Raw genomic sequence first — 21,761 nt, forward strand, 5'->3', positions numbered from 1 at the left:
CTGCTTCACCAGCTTTCCAGTGGGAAAAGGCTAGCTCCCCCCATTGCGCATTGATTACATACAAAACGTTCATAAGAAACAAGATTGGATATTCTTTTCTAGAAAGAACTTAAAATCTGTAAATAAATCAGCAAGCTGAAATAAAAGGAATTCCTCTTTGTAGATTATGCAGATGTGACAAAGACAGGGGAGAGCGCCATGAAGCAACTTCCTGTTGCACAGTGTAAAAGGCTGCCTGGACGATCAAGCACGTTAACTGAAATTTAAACGTAATAACTTACTTATACACAGACAGCGGCGTAAACCAGACAAAAAAAAGACGCTAAATCAATTAAAATCCAGCCAGCTCAAAAAAAAAAAACAAAACGCAGAGAACATTTTCATAACGGTGGAGCAATCAGATTTGCCCGTTATGAATAAGATAAGTTAGACATCATTAATGTTAATCAGTGTTCAGTGTCCATTCAAGTGGAATCATATTTGCTATCGTTCAACTCTATAACCTTTTAACATCATTCTTAGGATTGACTCCCGGTGCTTAAAGCCACCTGTCTAATCTGCAAGATCTGTGCCACTTCTTATACATTCACTTTGATCCCCTAAGGCAGTAACAGAAAACATGCTATATTTATCCTTTGGTGTGGATAACAGACATTTTCTTTTTCAAGTCGTCGTGTTTGCTGAAAGTGGTTAGGCTGATTGAAAGCTTTCTCACGTATGATGTGGGGATGCAGAGGAAAACTCGATACATCAACAACAACATCATTTTCTTGAACTTCACTAGACTCAGCATAACTGGACAATCATAGCTTGGCTTGCTTATTTGGTTTCTTCTCTCCCCCAGTACTCTACCTGCATGAAACATCACCCTTTGTATGGACTCCTTCAGAGCTGATCTGTGTTACTGTTAGTACATAGGAGGAAAGTTTGGTAATCAGTCCTTGTTGCCGATATTTATTTCATTCTGTGTTTAGGTGTCTGCTTAGGTTTTATGCTACATGAATTGGTTTTCTTACTTAAAATTGGGACCCTTCCTGATCTCTCAAGGAACAGGCCTACATTTCTATCTTACAAGCTGGGAAGGATTCGTCCTGCATGACGACAGTGCTGCTGCTGGCCAGTACCATGACGTTCAACTCCTGTTGCTTGTCATGAGTCTCCTGGTACCACTCTCTCATCACATCAGTGTCATGGGTTGGAATGAGCGTAACCTAACATGGGCGACAAAGAGACTCAACTGAAATGGCATCTTGAATTTGAATAATCATATATAAACATTAACTTTAGTTGAAGCAGAGGTTTGTTTGTTTGTTTTTTTTAATTTTTGCTGTACCTTAAATAGAAAAATGCTGCAAAAGCACACAAAACACAATGGAAATAGAAAAGAAATGATGCAAAAGCTGAAAACAATTAAAAATCATGATACAGAACAGAAGTGTTGAAGGGGAAACCATATTGTGTGTTGCAACGAGGTGTGTCTGATAGCACTGTGTTGATGTTGGTCCAGGATCTGCACTGCAAATGATGAATCACATTGTTGCAAAGTCATAGCTCTGCAATGTCAGGAAAAAATGCATTTGTTTACACAAAACTCTCTTCTGGAACAAATGGTAAGCATTTTAAGTGTTTTCTTTTTTATTAATTATATTATCAAGTTAAGTTTGCTGTTATCCAAATTTAGGTTACTCATGCTGCTTTGCTAGTGATACTTTTAAAAACATGAACTAATTTCTTGGATAATGCTAACTGAATGCTCAGACATCGTCATTGGTCAGTTACAACATTGCTCCTGGACTAAAATTATTGTGAATTTAGAGAAACAACTGGGATATCAGACAGTGCATGGAACGGCTGTGGAAGTGAAGTGACAAGGTAACAGTAACAGTTTGCTAATAGCAAACAATGTATTAACAGTATTATATGAATCACAGAAAATACATCTGACTTCTGCAACACTGATGAACCCTGTGCTTTTGTTAAGCATGTCTCAGTGCAGTCCTTTGCATGTTTTGGTTTCTGTCACATGTGCTAGTCTGTGACATTAGCGTATCCCCAGACACGCCTCTGTTGTGTTTTGTGAGTACTCAACTTCTGCTGTGTTTTTTTTTTTCCATTTCCATTGCATTTTATTCAGCATCTGTTGTGTTCGGTGCACTTTTGCAGCATTTTTCTCTTTCCTGGTGTTTTCTTAAGTTGCAGTCCATTTGACCTCTTGGACCACTGTATTGCATTATTACATTATATTAATACTTGGTACTTACTTGCATATTGTTTCCCCACTGGGCTTTTCCTTCAAGCAAAGCATCAAGGACAGCCCGATTGGGTTCCTGAGCTGCCTGGTCATTGCCACTTACTACATAGTAAGAGGACCGCACACGCTTAAAGAACTCAGCATCCACATTTTTGGCACTGCAGTGATTAGGGATGTAAACCAAATCCATGTACATCGGAGGGCAGTTCGGTAGAGATGTCCCACCTGATACCTTTCCACTTCCTGTACCTGAAAAAAATGTAAATTTGCCTCAGATGACATTTAGAAAATAATAACTAAAAACAAAAGATACTGTGCCGCAAATAGATGTCAAAAACTGATATGTGATACACTATATATATATATATATATATATACACATATAAGTACTCACCTGATGTGGTGCTTTTTACCCCTCTGGAGGCAGAGGTATTGGTTGCATTTTTGGCATCTTTCCCTTCTCCTACACCCTTCTTTGGAGAGGCCATCTTTGAGTCCTTCACTTTTGATAGACCAACCTTTCTAGATGGTGATGAAGATTTTTTGGAAAGTTTTTTCTTGTTGGGCTTTTCGCCTCCTTCTGTGTTAGCATTGTGGAGGTTTTCTTCAGCCTTGAGGGCCTCTGGATCGACCATGCAGACGTCATGGTGACCTGAAGATGGAGCAGGGTCCCTGAGTGCAACGGGAGGAGGATCAGCATGCCTGTAGGTGAGGGTTCTGTCAGTAGGCAGAGTCTCAGAGTCATCTTCAGAGTCAATGTTTGCATCTGCTGTAATTGAGGGGCACTCTTCTGTCCCTGGTGGAACATCTGAATCTGTCTGGGAGGGAGCAGATTCACTAATGGATGTTGGTGGTGTCTCCTCACATTGCCTGGTGTAGAGCTTACCTCCTGGTGGTGGAGGTCCTCCTCCTGACTTGGCCAGAGGTTTCTCATCGTCCAAGGCATTCTCTTCATTGATGAAATACTCCAGAGGGTTAGGGTTGATGAAAGATGGGGAGAGTTCTGTTTTGGGGTGACGGTATTCACATGAAGTAACTAGGCAGAGGTCCACATCTGTCTTAGATGGAGCACAGGGGCTCCTCTTAGTGGAGTCTGGGTCTTTGGAGCCACAGGCAGAATTATACTGATCACAAGAGAGTGGCAGATGTGATGGGGAAGGAAGTTTAGGGCTCACAGGGGATTTTTTCTCAAATGTATAATCATCACATTTAAAGGGATTAGTTTCCTTTGCCTGGAAAAGTGTCTCCTCTTTTGAAAGAGTGAAAGAAGAGGATGGGGAAGTAGCTTTTGGGGGTGAGGGTGACCTGTCATATTCTTGGTATGTGTCAGATTTATCAGCTATATCCTCCACAGATGGTGAAATGGGGCTGCTGCTTTCTTTACCTGCTGGACCTCCAAGCACAGGGGATGGCTCACTGGAATGGGGAGAGTGGATTAGTGAGGTTGCTTTGGGGGTGACTGGAGACTTTTCTGTTTGCTCAACCACAGCACGTGTCATCTCTGTCATTTGACATGGGGTTGTTGCAGAGGGAGTAGACTGAGATGCATCTGATGGGGTTGCAGAAGTGGCACAAACTGAATCATTTTCTTCAAAAAGTGATGGATTTTCCACTGCAGAGGTTGGGTCTCCAGATGCTCTTATGTCAGTTGCATCTGAAGGACTGTAGTCAACCTCAGTTGGGCCATTTTCTGTAGCACGTGAGCTGCCCACTGATGGGTGCTCTGGGGACTGCTTGCTGAAGTCCAGGGCTAAGGAATGGTCAGGGGATTCCTGACCAAACTCTATTGACATGGTAGAGTGCTCTGGGGATTTTGTATCCTGCATCTGTGTCCTGCTTTTTGTTTTGGGGGAGATGTCTGGGGAGATTGACATTGGCCTTGGGCTATCATCCTTGGATGGAGATCCCTCTGCCTCATGGAAAGTGGTTGGGGTCTGAACCACAGAGACGGACAAAGAGTCGTCTACTTCAGTTGAGTGAGGAGAGCCCACTTCGGCATGAAGGGAAGGAGAGTCCGTGGTTGGTTCTGGCAAGGAGCTGGTGGCCAAGGAAGCTGTGGATGCTGAAGCTAAATGTGAGAAAGTGTCCTCTGCTACTACTTCCTCCAGAGGAGTTCCAGACTTATCTGATGTAGTGCCCTCTGAAATTGACATTTTACTCTCTTCTTTGAACGCTGTGAAAGGGTTGATGTCTGATTCATGTTTGGTCAGTGGTGCTGAAAAAAAGACGGAATGACTGTTTTCTCCTGTTTTCTTAGGATCTATATCAAAGGGGGACTTTTCCTTCTTTGTTGGAGAATCAGGTTCAGCTGTTGGCGAGCTCTTTGGTGAGGATGCTACCCTCTCTACTGGGGAGGAACTTTCTAGTTCCTGTTCATGAGGCTCTGGGGTAACTCTGTTGGAGGAATCTTCTTTATCACTTGTAACCTCCACAATTACTGGACCCTGTTCTTTTCTTTCTTCTGATGCAGTTGCCAGAGCTCCCGCTTTTTCATCTACGGGTGACTGATAGTAGGGAGTGTGACCAGATGACTGAGGCGAATTAGCACCTTCTAATGTCTTATCATCTGGGCTAATGGAGGAATCTGCTGTTGCTCTGGTGTATCCTGCCAGTGTGGTGGATAATTCTATTGGAGGAGCAAACACTGATAGTGAATCAGAAATATCCTTATTGTCAACTGAGGGAGATCGCACAAAAGGTACTGTTGTGGATACTGAACTGAGTTTAGATGAATCAGCATCATACTGAGCCGTGGCAAAGCATTTAGCTTTTCCTGCAGAGAGAAAATCCTTAGAGAATTTATCTTCTTCTAGAGATGAAGGCGGAGATATTGTAGAAGCAGAATGGTTGTAGTCCTGACCTTCAGTGGCATCACTCTGAGAGCGATTTAAACATGGAATATCCTGAAGTTGAGAGAGCTTCTTTCTGTCACACTCTGATGTGTCAAACCTGCCAACATCCCGTGACGGAGACTCATTCTCGTCATTGGTGGCTTCATCGCTCATAATGTCCCTGGGAGTCATCATCTCATCCATCGGAGTAGGCACACTAGAGATTTCAATGGTGGACTGGGTGTGGCCAGATGTGACAGTGTAATCTTCAGGAGGTTCGTCTCTGTTCTCTTCATCGGAGGCTGTTGAACTCTCAAAGCCAACTGGCACCATTTCATCATGGATAGACGCAGCTGGAGACACTGGTGAGGACACTTTAGGTGAAGCAGATACAAACAGATTTTGATTCTCTGTTTCTTTTTGACTAATGAAATCATTTTCTACGTTGTTGTTTTCAGCACTAACTTGTTTCATTTCAGCATGTTTCTCTTGGTGGTGTTCTTCCACACTGGGAGGAAGATTATTTTTAACCAGTTCTGCTTTCTGTGGTTCATATATTTCTTCAGTCTCTCCTTTCTCTTCATAATCCCCTCCCTCAGATGTCTCCTCCATCACAGTGCCCTCATCATCAAACTTCTCTGATACGCTTCCATTGATTTTTCCCTTGAGTACTTGTTCATCTGGAGTCTCTCCACTTTCTCCTTCCACCTCAGTTGTGGTTATACCTTCATCAACAGACTCTAATGCCTCAGGTGACTCTTTGGTTTGAATCACTTCTTCATGGTGTATCATCACAGTCTCCTTTTCCACATTTTGTTCAACTGTTGCATCGTCCTCCATAAACTCTTCAGCTCTGAGCTCTTCAAAGTCCTTAGTGAGGTCCTCTGGTGAGGACATCAGAGATCTTTCTTCTTCTGGATCCACTGTCACTGGAGCAGCACTAGCTTCCACTTTGGTGGCATCCTCTTTTGTCTCCTTCTTTGCCACCTTTATCTTTCCTTTGTCTTTTAACTTTGATGGACCTCCTGAATCTTTCTTTGAAGCATCATCTTTTTTCAGAGGCTTTGGTTTGAGATTCTTTTCTTCACCTGCAGCAGATGCCTTTTTTATATCTTTTAATGGCCTTTTGGCATCTTTCTTTTGCTCTTTCTTTTCTTCTTTCTTCTCTTTCATAGGTGAGTCTCTTCTGATATCCTTTTTTAGACCTTTCTTTGCATCCTCTTTCTTCATTTTTTCATCTTTTTTGCTTTCTTGTTTAGGGGTTTCATCTTTTTTTGCTACTTCTTTTTTAACCTCCTTTTTCTTTTCCACAGACGCTTTGGCCTCCTTTTTAACAATCTTCTCTTTTTCAGCTTTTGGTTTCTTTTTTTCTGGCGTTTCGTTTTGGGCAGCTTGCTCTGCCTTTGCTTTTGATTCTTTCTCAGGTGCCTTTCCCTTTTTCAGTGGGACTTTTTCTTTTTTCTCCATCTTTTGTGTTTTTTCACGAGCTGATTCTGCATCAGCCTTTGCCTTTTCTGGTGTTTCCTCTGTGGAATCCTTCCTGATGTTTTTGACTGGTGAAGGCTTTGGGGTAGACTTGAGGCTCTCTTTGCTGTCTGTTCGGTGTTTCATCTTGGCTTGCTTCAGTGTCGGTGTTGATGGCATGTTAGCAGACACTGTTTTTTGAATATAAACGGGCTGCTTCAAGAAGTCCAGGTGCTTAAGCTTTTCTAAACCTTCAAAAATATGATGCTGGGTGGCATTTCCGGGAAAGAGAACACGAACAACCTTATCTGAGGGATTTGCAGGGTGCCACACAATGAGTGAAGCAATGGAAATCATGTGAGAGAGAGGGAACTCTGATTCTTTTCCATTCGGGAGCAGGATGGAAGTGGTGTCCTTTTCACTTCCTGTCCACTGTTTTATGAAGTGCTGCATGTCCTTGCTGTTCTTTGATGGATTAAGCACATACATCTCAAGCTTGCCCACGCCCATTTTCTGAAAAAGTATGATCGGTTCTATAGTGTTTCCTACAGGTCTTTGCAAAGGCTCAGTCCGTAAATTTAGTTTGTTAAGAAACTGCTGAGTGAAAGCTGCCTCCTCAACATTTCTGCGCACTCTGTAATTGGGTTCAGGATTGTCCAGGTTTTCGGGAAGATTCACAAACACAATTCCAATGTCTGGAGAAATCATGTTCTTCACCCAGTCGCTGTTTGCTGTTGAACCCTGCGACTGTTCCTCCTCGAGCTCTGCAATCTTCCTCAGCAGCATGCTATTGATGCCCGGAAGATTGTCGTCACCGATGTGGGTCAGGAGAATGGAGTCCACCCGGTCTAGATGTCTCACCAGCTTCCAAAAACACGACTTTCTGTCTGAACCTCCATTGATTAGCATGTTGAAGCCGTTGACAGCAAAGAGAGCGGAGTCACCGCGACCTCCGGGGAAAATGTAGCAGCATGGTTTGGAGAGCTTGAGGAATCCACCTGAGGTTGGTGGTTCTAACATGTCAAAAGGAGTTGGGATCTCTACAGATTCAGATAAGTACTCTGTGAACTCTGAGAGGCCCTCCATTTCAGGAAGGATGAGAGTGGAGTTTAGTTTAATGTTAATGAAGTCCTGCAGATTGTGTTTGTCCAAGTTGGAATTTTTCCATTCGCCTTGTTCGGGGCAGGAGAGAGTGAGGTTGGCTTTGTTTGCTGGGTGAATGGTGCTGAGCAATTCACCAATCTGGCCATGAGAAAAAAATGATTAATGGAATCAGTAATGTACTTACAATGATTTCAGGTTCAGTATGTGTCTGTAAGTATATGGGTGTGGGACCACCACACATTTTTTCTCATTCTTTTTTTTACTTTCAATAACCATTATGTAAATGTGTCATAAGAAGAACCCTCCCCATGTTTGCTCACCTCTTGGTCAGTGAATATGTCTATGAAACTGAAAAATGAGAACAATCCAGACTGAAGGATCAGCTCCCCGGTGTTTTCAGAGCATTGTCCTGACAAGACCAAAAGTTTGTGTCTGGCAGTGTCAGAGATCATCAAACGCACCTAGAAAGGAGAAAAAAATATACGTTGTCTGTGCACTGATTTGTTCAACAGTAGATAATAATTTATATAAACTTGGAGAAAAGTACTTATGTGGTGACTATTTACTGCAGCTGCAGTCCTTCTCCTCAAAATAATTATATTAAAAAGGAAATAAAGAAGCTCAATACTTACGCATTTAGCTTAATGATAAATGTACTAGAAATACCACCTGCTTCAAGTCACTTATTTCCATTAGCTAATTAGCTTAATTGTTCTCTGACTGTCTATTGTACTGTCATCACTCTATCTCGCTGTCCTTCACTATTTCTGATGTTCTTTTTTTCTACTTCAGCACCATCAGTTTCTCTGGGCGGCTGGCCAAATCACTCCTGCTGTGCTCTGTGATATTATAAGTGCAGAGTGTGACTGCAAACAGGGAGGGAGTGAAGGAAACAACGAGAAGGCGCAATTCCTGATCCTCTCATATTTTTATTCTCCTTGAAGTTAAGCGAAATCCAAAATCTGTGCTTGCTATCCCTGCAATAAAGAACACATCAGTCCAGGTTCTTAGATTTCTTATTACACCCCCCCCCCCCCCCCCCCTTTTTTTTTTTTGGTTCTTAGTCAACATCAGCAAACACACCGGGCTGTATAATTACCTGTTTTAAGATTTAAATGTTTTGTAAATGCTGATGGGAGAATAATGGGAAGAAGCTATAATTTCTAGTAGGAAAAATGTTTTACCTCGGTACTGACGGCTTCATCTGAAGGGTTGATGAGCACAACGGTCTCCAGAATATTGCTTTTGTGGTGAAGAATTCTCTGGCCTGAAAAGAAAACAGAAAATAGATATAGTAAAATAAATGTCATGCTAAATGTCTCATGCTATGAGTTATATAGTAACCCTGCTGTGAATATAATTAGATAGAACCAAGAGGCATAATCAATCTACAGAGTAGCTGACCAACAGAAAACTGTGTATCAGATACAGCCTCTCAGTAATGATGATATCCTACTTTATTGTATAAAAGACAGGAAAAGAAGGAAAGTATTTACTAATTTGCCAACCAAACCAATTGGCTGATTATTCAAGGAAATAATTGGATTTATCATTTAATAATTGTAAAAATTATTATTATTATTGTATGATCTGCTGTACAATATAAAGCGCCAATAAAATAAAATTTAATTGAATTAAAAATCAAGTATTTTTTTTGCCCCTGTGCTTATTAATTTATAGCAAATTATATTATATATATTATATATATTATATTATAGCAATCTTATGTAAGTGACACAAGAATAATTTCTCTTTGATCTTTTTGAATTCATCATTATAAAACTCTCCTAATAATATTCATATATTAACAGCAATGACTGATTTTTCATGAAATATACATATTTCTGTTACACATGTTCTATTGCCTTGTTCTTCACTGTTCATGCAGGAAATTTAAGTGGCCAGACATTTACATAAATTTGTTGTTTGTTTTAATCACATGATTCTTTTAACACATGTACATACACGTTTGCTGTTTACTTTTAGCTTGTCAGTTCTGCAGCTGTTCCGTCACATTTTTTTGTCTCCCCACAAATACTTACATTGTGTTTTATTATTTTATTTATCTATTTATTTATGTTTTGCAAGCTCTTGTAGCTTTTTTTTAAATTTACGTTGTGCTTTATTCGACTTGCAGTGCGTTTGAACTCCCAGTTCCTATAATAACCCTGAGTTCTTTGTAACAGTTATACACTAAAGACACAAAATAAAAATTATTATTAACATTACTGATTATTCTGCCAATTAGTTTCTGCCTGTAATAACTGACCAAATATCTATTTAAAAAATGTCTATCAAATTTTCCCAAATATAAAGATGATGCTTTAAACTGGCTACTTTATTCAACAAACAAATATTTACATACTGCAAGGTTAAAGGACATGTTATCATGTTATTATTATTCCCAATTATTTGACAATTACTGACTAGCCACTTCTTTTACAGTGCTACACAACTCCAGTCAGACTCGGCCTCTGTGAGAGGACAGACAGCACCGACATGGCTGGGTTATTATCTGCCTCACTCTAACACCCAGTAACGATTTGAACTCTGACAATGGCCACTAAAAATAGATGAATCTGCAGCAATTTGAGAAAGGTAATATTTCCTCTCTCAGGAGACGGAGTGATTAGACAGAACACGAACAGTGTTGTGGGGTTAGGCCCGTGATCAATCTTCTAGGTTTTGGTTGATTGATTATGACTGTGACCCCACTGTGTGTGTGTGAGGGGGGTTTGGCTGTCCTCTGGCCCAGCGGATGAGACATGAACATGGTATCTTTAGCTTCATTATCCATCCCTACATGTCAGGCTTCACTCAGTCAACCCCACAGACCCTTTGTTTCTCCTCACTGTCACCAACATCAAGCATCAACTGATACCAAACTACAAGACACAGATCTTATTTTTATTCATTTATTTCAGTCAAAACAAACAAACAAAAAAATGTTGCTGCTATAATGGAAAGACAAAGGATGAGAATCTGCTTTGTGTGAAGTGCTTGGACCCAGACTGTAAATTCAGAAGCACCGTGTTGAAGACTGAGTGTGGCTTGTCCCTGGAGACGCAATACTCCAGCAGCTATCTGCCTGCTCGGCTGATTCCTCCATACATATTTCATATAGCAGCAGATTCTCATGAAGGAATGCACAACCATTAACTCTACTGCTTCACCCCAGAGAGTTATCATGCCTTACAGAAAACACTCTCATTCACTGCTGTGTTTCCTACACAGTAAATGACTGCTGGGGTCTAATAATCTCGGGGGTTCAGTAAAAACTGGAATAATGGTTCGAGGTTTTGTTCCCTCCCAGGCATTTGTCAGTTCTGTTTTTGGGGGTGTGGATGGAAAAAAATAATAATAATGAATTCTTCTAGAATGATTGTAATCTAGAGATTTTGTGTAAATTCAACATCATGACAGAACCTTAAACGACAAAAGGGTCATTGCTTTCATTTTTTTGAGTGCATAGTGGATATTTTCCAGCAGAATCTATTGAAGACCTTAAATGTGTGTCATTTTTTTCCAGTGAGCAGGCAATGAATGCATCAGCTTTATTTGTTTCTTTTATTTCTAGTGTTGGTACATTCACCTTCGAGATGCGAACAAGCTGTTGGTGATTTCTGTCAAACCGATTGGCCTCGTGAAAAACAGTTTTCCTTTGCACCTGCATTTTACCGGCATGTTGAAGATTTGTGTCTGTCTACTACAACCATCATAAAACCCCTGCTACTCAGGGGTGGAAAAACCTTCACCAAAACCCATTCTGAGGAGGGAGTGGTCTGACCGGTGCTCCTCTAAGAAACAAAGCCATATCTGTAACCGCTAATGCAAAAGAGACGCATCTCTTTTGTCTTTGTCCCTCTTCGTGGGTTACGCCCTGCTTACTGGCCTTTTATGTGATGAAATAGAAAGTATAGCACAGCACTCCTCACAGGAAAAAAAACAAACTATCCATCACCACCGCCATGTGTCTGATTTAACTCATCAAAAAGTGACAGATTGCACACAGGAGCTTGTTTGACTCTGACAATTACTTTGATCGATATGAAAATCCTTAAAACCCAGTGCGTCTCTGTCTCAGCGGGAGGTGAGGTAATGTGACATGCATCGCTAAACATTCTCCTTCTGGCTGAATAGGAAGAGGACGACCGGTTGGTTTTTCCCTCTCTGCAACTGACCGAGCCAGATGGGAACATCAATGAGGATGGCACCCCACCAAAAATAGATCAGTGGAACAACTAAATTCAGCACTTGCTTTAAAGCAAAAGGAAGGACTGGATCTGCTCCTCTAGATCCCCAGTATTGTGTGTGTCAGCAAGTGTATTTCATACCAAAACAAGATAAGATAGAACTTTATTAATCCCTCGGTGACGTCCAGCAGAGACACTGGCAAAATTTTTACTGTGACTTTTGGATTTGTCTCCAACCAAGCATATATAACATGTCTGGTAATGGAGCTAATGGCAATGATCCAGCTATTAACTTGAAAAGCAGTCGATCACCTGTGGCACCATATTGATTCTCACTGCCAGCATTCAGCTTTTAACATCTTCATAGTCATTACTGTAGGAATTAGCCCATGCAATTGAATGACAAGCTGACAGATGAAAGGCAGTTATTATTACAATTTTTTTCTATTGCAGTGCTTATAATATCAGGGGATGTGGGACTTTTTATGATGCAGGTGAATAAAACTGCTGATCTGCAGTTGGAGTCAGGAATGAAGAGAAAACAGACCATTAGGAATATTTTCTTCGCTGACAAATGAATAAAAGTCAACACAGTTTTTAAATATCATCGATCATAAATTGCAGTCTTGTCTTCAAGAATCTCATTAGCAAGGCTTCTTCATGGATTTGTGGTTTAGACATGTCTTTTGAGGCTTCACTGCTGTCTGCACTGATGGCAGAGTGATGGGAAATCTATAAGTAAACAGAAGTGTCATATGTCTATAAAGGAAAGGCAGGTGGTCTCCCATCTAGCCTGCTCTTCTTCCTCTCTTTTCCTTGTTACTGTGAGGGCCAGGCATCCTGTGCGCCACGTGATTGACGGTTCGTCGTTCATCAAGCAGACAGGTAATTGCATTTGCCCTCCTGAGCCGGATTTCACCCGCTGGTTTTCCTCTAAAGAATAATCTCTAAGCAATGAATGAAACCACCCTACCAGCTAAAGAGAAAACTCAAGAATGCAGCATTTAAAGATGTTTCATTGATTTTTCTTTATTACAGCTAAGGGTAAGTCCCACTGAAAATCAACTCATAAGCTCAACTCACTACACAGCCCTCCGAGAACCAATGCTGATTCATTTCTGACAAGATGCTTGATACAACTTCTGTTAGCAAGGATTAACTTTTTTTTTTTTAACCTTTTATGTTTCACTCAGCTTCGATGTTCTTTCCTGTTAAATCCTAATTTATAATTAATAAAGTCATATCAAGCATAGTTTTAATTCAGGCACAGGGGTGCCTGAAGGTCACGGTCATGGCTGCAATTGGAGCAGATCAATTCATCTCAGTGCCAGCCCACCTCTACTGATGGCTCAACTTCTATGGGTCCAAAGGACAAATCTCATGTAAGAAGTGGATTTAAGCTGCCATAGCATGCCCATAGTGTGCAAGTGCAAGCTGCTTTGCAGCCCATTGCCAATTCAGCTTCTAGCTGCTGCTCCTGATAATATACACCTTTCTGTGAAAAAGTATGGGGAGGTACCGCATCCATCCAATTCAATTCAGTTTAATTTATATAGCAACAAATCACAACAACAGTTGCCTCAAGGCCATACAAAGCACTACAATTATTTTAGAGAAAACCCCACCAGTCAGATGAGCCCCTATGAGCAAGCACTTGGTGACAATACAACAGGAAGAAAACCAGGGGGTTTTCTTCCTGTTGGGGGTGAGGGGAGAAAGGTAGGACAAAATCCATCCAACCTCCATTCTCTTAAGAGGTTTTCCCTTTTGGGGTGTGGTGGGACTGGAGCCTATAGAAGAGTTTGCTGGTAACACCCTCCAGAGACCACTAGTCTTAGATCACTTAGCATGGGCTAACACAGAGACAGACACCTATGGACAATTTAGAATCACCGATTAACCTAGCATGCATGTCTTTGGACTCTGAGAGGAAGCCAGAGTACCTGGAGTGAACTCACGCAGGCTCCAGGAGAACACACAAACCTCACAGACAGTAGAAGGAACCCAATCAGCCAGCGGGTTCGAACCAGGAACCCTCTTGCTCTTGAAGGACCAGTACTAAGCACAGTGCACCAGGTGACAGAAGTGATGTTAATATTATTTTTAAATCTTTTTTTTTAAATTAACAATATTATGATTCAAAAGTTTAAAATATATATCTGTGAATTAAAAAGAATCATGACATTTTACATAAAACCCTACAAACCCGTCAAATTGTACAGTTCACATCAAGCTGAAATCAAAAATTTAAAAAGGTAAAAAAAAAAGAGTTGCCAAAAGGAAAGAAATACAATATGAGAAAATAACATTATTGATTTTTTGCCTGCCAAGACATTGACTCTCAAAGTGTTCTCTTCATTCTGCTGCGTGTCTCTCTGTGTGACCTTGCTTATTTATCACCCCAATCTCTCTTCAGCCTGTTCTTACTCCATTATTTCCTCTTCTCTCACCACCCCACCCGCCTGTGTCATTGTCTTATTTTAAAAGCCCTTCCCCTCACCCTCTTGCTCCCTGAGTCCTCCCCGTTCCCCTCCCTTCTTTATTTTCATGGACAGACACCGCCACTAGGGATTCGACATTGCTAATTACTCCCAAATCAACTGTGCATCTAGTTGCAAGGCAACAGTACACTGGAGGAAAGGGCAAGAGTGGAGGATGGGAAGACGGGATAAAAGGGAGTGTGAAGCTGGACTGCTGTTAAATGTCATTCTGGATGAATCCTGCCTCTCAGATGACTGTATTTCATTTCTGAGATTTGATACAGGGATATTAATGCATTAGAATCGACCTACTGATTTAGTTTGCAGCCACATTTATCGGCTCGATCAATCTATTAAACATCTAACCACATACGAAGCTGGTCGTTCTCAATGTGGAGCAGAAGCTTTAACTGCTGGGGACTGTCAAGGCCATGTTGCCTACTGATACACCACATGTCCTGCAACACTGAATGTGTTTCATCTTCATACAGACTCCTTCACTTTGCAAATGACACAAAGGTAAAAGTGCCTTGCAAGAAAATGCTGACAGGGTGTATCCTGTGGTAGGCAATAAAGCCTACGTGTTTAGGATTCCACAAGGAAGCTATTCAGAGAGTGCAGAATTATTAGGCAAATGAGTATTTTGTCCACATCATCCTCTTCATGCATGTTGTCTTACTCCAAGCTGTATAGGCTCGAAAGCCTACTACCAATTAAGCATATTAGGTGATGTGCATCTCTGTAATGAGAAGGGGTGTGGTCTAATGACATCAACACCCTATATCAGGTGTGCATAATTATTAGGCAACGTCCTTTCCTTTGGCAAAATGGGTCAAAAGAAGGACTTGACAGGCTCAGAAAAGTCAAAAATAGTGAGATATCTTGCAGAGGGATGCAGCAGTGTCAAAATTGCAAAGCTTCTGAAATGTGACCATCGAACAATCAAGCGTTTCATTCAAAATAGTCAACAGGGTCGCAAGAAGCGTGTGGAAAAACCAAGGCGCAAAATAACTGCCCATGAACTGAGAAAAGTCAAGCGTGCAGCTGCCAAGATGCCACTTGCCACCAGTTTGGCCATATTTCAGAGCTGCAACATCACTGGAGTGCCCAAAAGCACAAGGTGTGCAATACTCAGAGACATGGCCAAGGTAAGAAAGGCTGAAAGACGACCACCACTGAACAAGACACACAAGCTGAAACGTCAAGACTGGGCCAAGAAATATCTCAAGACTGGTTTTTCTAAGGTTTTATGGACTGATGAAATGAGAGTGAGTCTTGATGGGCCAGATGGATGGGCCCGTGGCTGGATTGGTAAAGGGCAGAGAGCTCCAGTCCGACTCAGCAAGGTGGAGGTGGAGTACTGGTTTGGGCTGGTATCATCAAAGATGAGCTTGTGGGGCCTTTTCGGGTTGAGGATGGAGTCAAGCTCAACTCCCAGTCCTACTGCCAGTTTCTGGAAGACACCTTCTTCAAGCAGTGGTACAGGAAGAAGTCTGCATCCTTCAAGAAAAACATGATTTTCATGCAGGACAATGCTCCATCACACGCGTCCAAGTACTCCACAGCGTGGCTGGCAAGAAAGGGTATAAAAGAAGAAAAACTAATGACATGGCCACCTTGTTCACCTGATCTGAACCCCATTGAGAACCTGTGGTCCATCATCAAATGTGAGATTTACAAGGAGGGAAAACAGTACACCTCTCTGAACAGTGTCTGGGAGGCTGTGGTTGCTGCTGCACGCAATGTTGATGGTGAACAGATCAAAACACTGACAGAATCCATGGATGGCAGGCTTTTGAGTGTCCTTGCAAAGAAAGGTGGCTATATTGGTCGCTGATTTGTTTTTGTTTTGTTTTTGAATGTCAGAAATGTATATTTGTGAATGTGGAGATGTTATATTGGTTTCACTGGTAAAAATAAATAATTGAAATGGGTATATATTTGTTTTTTGTTAAGTTGCCTAATAATTATGCACAGTAATAGTCACCTGCACACACAGATATCCCCCTAAAATAGCTAAAACTAAAAACAAACTAAAAACTACTTCCAAAAACATTCAGCTTTGATATTAATGAGTTTTTTGGGTTCATTGAGAACATGGTTGTTGTTCAATAATAACATTATTCCTCAAAAATACAACTTGCTTAATAATTCTGCACTCCCTGTAGCTGACTTAGATGTAATGGTGGACACTGCTGATAACGCAGCTATGAAACTGTAAATACTCAAGTACTGTGCTTCACAACATATTTTATGACAGGGGTAGATCGTGATTGAAATAAATTAAAATAAAAAAGGGGGTCTTTTATATAGTGATTGTTTTTACTTTTAATACATTAAGCGTATTATTTCTCACATGACTGCAAAAGTGTATGTCTTTGGTTTCTGTTTACGACACAATGGAAGCTGTTTGAAAAATCTCAAGACATTAATCGGTGTGAAACGTTGTGGCATAAATTTCCAGTTTACCTCTGACATCTGCAGAGAAACGAGCCGAGTGTCTGGACACAAAAAGCTTGAGTTCCTGGTCCAGGTTGCAGTCAATTAAGTTGGCGTCCCACGAGCGGATCCCTACAAAACAAGCACACAAGCACAAACAAAACTGTGAAAAGTCACCTTCCCTTGTGAATTATCTTCCTAAAATTTACAGGAAAATCTTGGCACGAGCAAGGATTGACTTTTAATTTGGCAAGAGGAATGAAATCTATAATAGGAAATATCTATATCCCTATTTCTGTTTGGCCACGGTGCCAGAAGCAGGGACGACCTCTGTTGTGCTGACTCATTGCGGTGTCATCCTCTCTATAATTTTGCAAAGCCAAGGCCTAATGAAGGCTTCCGAGAAGTTATTTGATAGCAGCAGTGAATCAGTGTTACTCTGAGGTGAACAGCAGACGATGGGCTGAAAACACTTATTTTAGCAACAGGGCCTAAACCTTAAAAAAATAAATGACAGCATAAGTTAAAAATCGAAACACCATTAAATAAGATAATTTTTATTTTAAAGACAGCATGAAGGGGACAGCATAAATGTATTTATTGAATTTTTTTCCCACCCAAGGTCAAGTGTAAATTTGACAATACACAGAGAGAGAGAAAGAGAGAGAGAGAGAGAGAGAGAGAGAGAGAGAAAGAAATGACTGTGGCCCCAACAGGTTCATCTCCAAAGTAACCTCTTATTTTTTTTAATTAAAGAAAAATTATTTATTCATTTTTTGTTTGGTACATCTGTATACATCATCAGCAGATTTAACCTTTAACAAAGAGCCACACCTACTCTGTGCTTTTACTCTGATAGTGCCTGGAAAATCTAGAAGTGTGCAGGGTAAAGATAATATGAACCCATCTTAGTTTTACGCCCACGCAGATACTGCGCCATTGCCCCCCCCTACAAACAGTGCACTATGGCCAGTGAGGCAGGCCTCTACAGCAGCTGTAGCCTTTCTAAAAAACGCCCCGCTTCACTTTGAAGATGGGTCCTCCTGGCTTTCCGTAGGGACCGCAGTGCGGACCGAGCCACGCCCACAAGCCGGTGTGTGGGATGAGAGAGAAAGCTGGATGCAGGAGGGTAGTGATGGAGAAATATTCCCACGGGGATGAAGGGGGAATTCGTTGATTGTAATTCAAGGGCGCGTACTGTAGCAGTCTCGAAACGCAAACTGTCAACTCCACGACACAAACCGAGAGAAAACTCTCGTTTCCTCCTTCAGGCCGTGAACTGTGACACAAAAGCAAGGTGCTGCGAGAGACCCTCAGAAACCCGATTCGCTTCACTGCACTGACGCACAATCCGAATTGGATGCTGAATCATTGCTCGTCAGCTTCATAACAGCACCAGGCCCACGTGTGTTGTGGCTGGCAACAACTGAACCCACTGATATTATGTGATAGAAAAAAAATGATACAGAACTGCCCCTGTTGGTGGGTAAAATACCCGAGGGCGAAGATGTAGTGATTATTTTCCTCTAGCTCACAGTGATGTTACTGGGAGGGGCTGACAGATAGCACCACCGCAGTCTACTTCAAACAGCTGCCCAACAAATAACACTCAGACTGTGTTCATTACTCGTTGACACGCGTAATTCCTCACCACCGTTCACAAAGCAAAGCGCTGCAAATAACTACAGCTCCAAAAAAGAAAAAAAAGAAAAGAATAAAACCCCCGCACAGATTATGTGACTTTATGCTGCCAAACTTCCAGTCTATCCGTCTCTGTTCCAGCTGTTTTGAACACGTCAAGAGGAGCTCTCTGGCCTACACCCCCTTTCACAAAGCCCCATCTTACCTTTCTCTATGTCCGCAATGGCACACTTCAGATGCTCCTCCGTTACGATCTCTCCGATAACAACCAGCAGGTAGAATTTGCTGTCATTAAAGTGCTGCGAGGGGCTCGAGGATGTCAGCGACGCCCCGGTGTTGCTTTGGCCGCCTAAAGTCTCCATGTCTGCAGATTCAACCAGGGTTGCCATCCTCTCCTGCTGTCTATCTTCTCTTTTTTACGCCCCCGCTCTCTCGCTGTCTCTCGTTTGCGGATCCCAGCCTCCCTTTATTCGCTGCAGAGCTTTGGAGTGGTCTCCAGACATGCAAGTGCAGCCTTGATAGGAGTGGCCCTTGCTTTTTATACCAGCAGACACAGTGTCACATTCGGTAACCGGGGAGAGACGAGGGCGCCGGAGCTTTTTTTCCGCATACTCACTCCACAGCTGATGTCATCCGCAACGAATCAAACGCATCCGGAAGTCACTGAGATTTTATGCTTTTCATTGTTTTCATCGGTGCTGGACTCCTCACTACTTGTTACTCATATTAAAAAAAATACTTAGAGCACTGATGTTTCACCCCTCTGGGTTCAGTTTCTGATGTTGGGTTGTAGTAAACGAGTTGTACTTCTGTTAGCGCAGTGAAAATCTTTATAGACCTTTCTGACGTGCTTTTTGAGATTCCGTTTTTAAACAGACTTTTTATTTACTTTAAACCGAGATTTCATCTTTTTAGTCATTTAATTGTTTTTATTTTTTATTTTTTTTACATGCAAAAACTATAATATTCAAAGACAATGAATGCAAATTGCAAGGACCGTACTCAAAGATCAGGGCAGAAAACCCCTGAGAGATTGACTGAAGCCATGGTAGCTATCCATCCATCCATCCATGCATTTTGATAACCACTTATTCACTTTATGATTGCTGGGGGGACTGTCACTGGGTGAGAGGTGTAGTACACACCAACAGGTCACCAGTCTGTTGCAGGGCTAAGTATTATATGTCCAGACACATCAAATCACTTCAAACCAAAAAAGTGTTTGGCTTCTAATCCTACAAATATCCTTTATGCATCTGTTCACGGTCCCTCTTTGATCTCCCATAGAGTCTACTAAAAAGTTTCAAGGGAGTCACTCGAGGAAAATTCTTTGATTCTTGGAATCTTAGATCTCACAAAACACAAGTCTTCATGTGAAAGCAGTATCAGATATTAGGGTGGGTTAAGTCAGAAAACTACAAACAGAAAGAAAATGAGAAGAGTTGAGATCACAGGATTCCAGTCTGTCATATTTTCTTTGCAAGTGTGTGTGCTGTGTGTGCTGTGTGTGTCTGTGTGTGTGTGGTGTGTCTAGATGTTAAATGCAGTTGGCAGTGAATAATAAACAGTTCTGTCTTTTGATATGAACATAAAAGATGCTCCGTTTTCCCAGGAGAATAATCCTACCGGTACTTGCTAAACTTTGGCCTCTGTGAACACAAACAACTTTAAAACTACGTTTGAGCATTGCTAGAAAAAACATGGCACAAATATGACAGAGACAGAAAGGGAGGTGTAGACCAAAAAACGAGTCAGACAGATACACATATACACGTGCGCACAAATCCAGAATTTCATTCTAGATTTCCCTCTGGCAAGCCTAACGGGGCCACTGCAGGTGTTTTATTGACTTAAAAATGCTACCAGGAGCAGGAATCCACTCAGCAGCTCCTGGATGTGAATATTTCAGAGGCTTTGTGGCGTGGTGGGTTGGGTTTGATTCTATTCTCCAAAGACCATTGGAGGTCATATCAAACATTCATCATACACAGCTGGGAAAGAAGGATGCCATTAAAAATACAACACGGTGCCCCCAGAAGTCTCCCAGATACAGACAAGGACGAAATGGATGTGAGTGTGTGTGTGAGTGTGTATCTGTTTGTGTGGCTTGAGGGGGATGGTGATGAATAGAGAGCCAATGGCAATTTGATAGACAGGAATGTATGGTGTGTGTGTGTGTGTGTGTGTGTGTGTGTGTGTGTGTGTGTGTGTGTGTGTGTGTGTATGGACAAGCCATTTAAAAATGAACACTGAAAGATGTGAATGATTCAAAACCCAAACACTCACGTGAGTCTTACAAAACACCAAGCCCCATTTTGTTGGATGTTACTTAAAAAACAAACCAAAGAAGTGAAATAAGCTGTTTAATTCATTTCTTTGGAAACCAAAGAAATGTGTTCTGGAAAAGAACAAAAGATGCCTACAGTGGCTATCAGACAACAGAGGGTGGGGTAAGTTTATACATTGCATGTTTCTTTCATATTGTTACTTATCTGGTTTTGAACTTTGGTCTATTAGATGTTACATAATTTTGTAACTTTTCAAAATGAGTCACCTGCTTAATCAGAATCAGAATATTTTATTAATCCCGAAGGAAATTATGTGGTTACAGTGGCTCCAAGACAATAAGAACAGTAACAGACCGAAATCAATTAAATAATACAATGTTATTCTTCACATGCACGAATAAAATTTGAACTATTGTATGATTTAATTGATTTCAGTCTGTTACTGTTTTATTGTCTTGGAGCCACTCTAACCACATAATTTCCTTCGGGATTAATCAAGTACATTGCAAAGTTACTAAATTTAATTTACTCTAATATATAAAAATAGCTTAATTATAAATATCCAGAATATTGCAAAGATTAAATATGTATGACTGACATTTTACTCTAAACTGTAAAAATTTGTTATTTTCATTGTAGAGCATGTGCAAAAGGGTGTAACTATTTCACTGTACTGTTCATTAGATGGAGGAGATGTTCAGGAAGAGAGCCACAGGCAGGAAAGATTGCCTGTCGTTCAGTGGTGCATTTGGGTAATCTCAGTGTCTCACTGAACGTGCTCCTGTGGCCAGCATGTCACGGAGTGGGTGGGAGGTGTTGTCCAGCATTGTCCTTATCTTGGACAACATCCGCCTCTCTGACACCACCTTGAGGGAGTCCAGCTCCATCCCTACAACATTGCTGGCCTTGTGGATCAGTTTATTGAGTCTGTTGGCATCTGCGACCCTCAGCCTGCTGCCCCAGCATGCAACAGCATGGATGCATGGAGGATGCCACTGGCCACAACAGACTCAGAAAATCCTGAACACTGTCCGATAGATGTAAAAAGATCTCTGTCACCTCAGAAAATA

General features: G+C 41.4%; 1 protein-coding gene across 1 annotated transcript; it reads right to left on the bottom strand.

Moving 5' to 3' along the window:
- Positions 1-1,055: 1,055 nt before the first annotated feature.
- map1b (microtubule-associated protein 1B) lies at positions 1,056-18,792 on the bottom strand. Its single transcript, XM_085358429.1, has 7 exons — positions 18,609-18,792; positions 16,793-16,894; positions 8,835-8,917; positions 7,971-8,111; positions 2,646-7,788; positions 2,262-2,500; positions 1,056-1,211 (listed from the first exon to the last, which is right to left on the bottom strand). Exons 1-7 carry the CDS (start codon positions 18,790-18,792, stop codon positions 1,056-1,058), a joined length of 6,048 nt encoding a protein of 2,015 aa, XP_085214555.1.
- Positions 18,793-21,761: the final 2,969 nt, after the last annotated feature.

The sequence above is a fragment of the Diplotaxodon limnothrissa genome, linkage group LG7, assembly GCF_057381915.1.
Source record: "Diplotaxodon limnothrissa isolate DT_005_m linkage group LG7, D_limnothrissa_male_GT1.1, whole genome shotgun sequence".
Lineage (NCBI taxonomy): Eukaryota > Metazoa > Chordata > Actinopteri > Cichliformes > Cichlidae > Diplotaxodon > Diplotaxodon limnothrissa.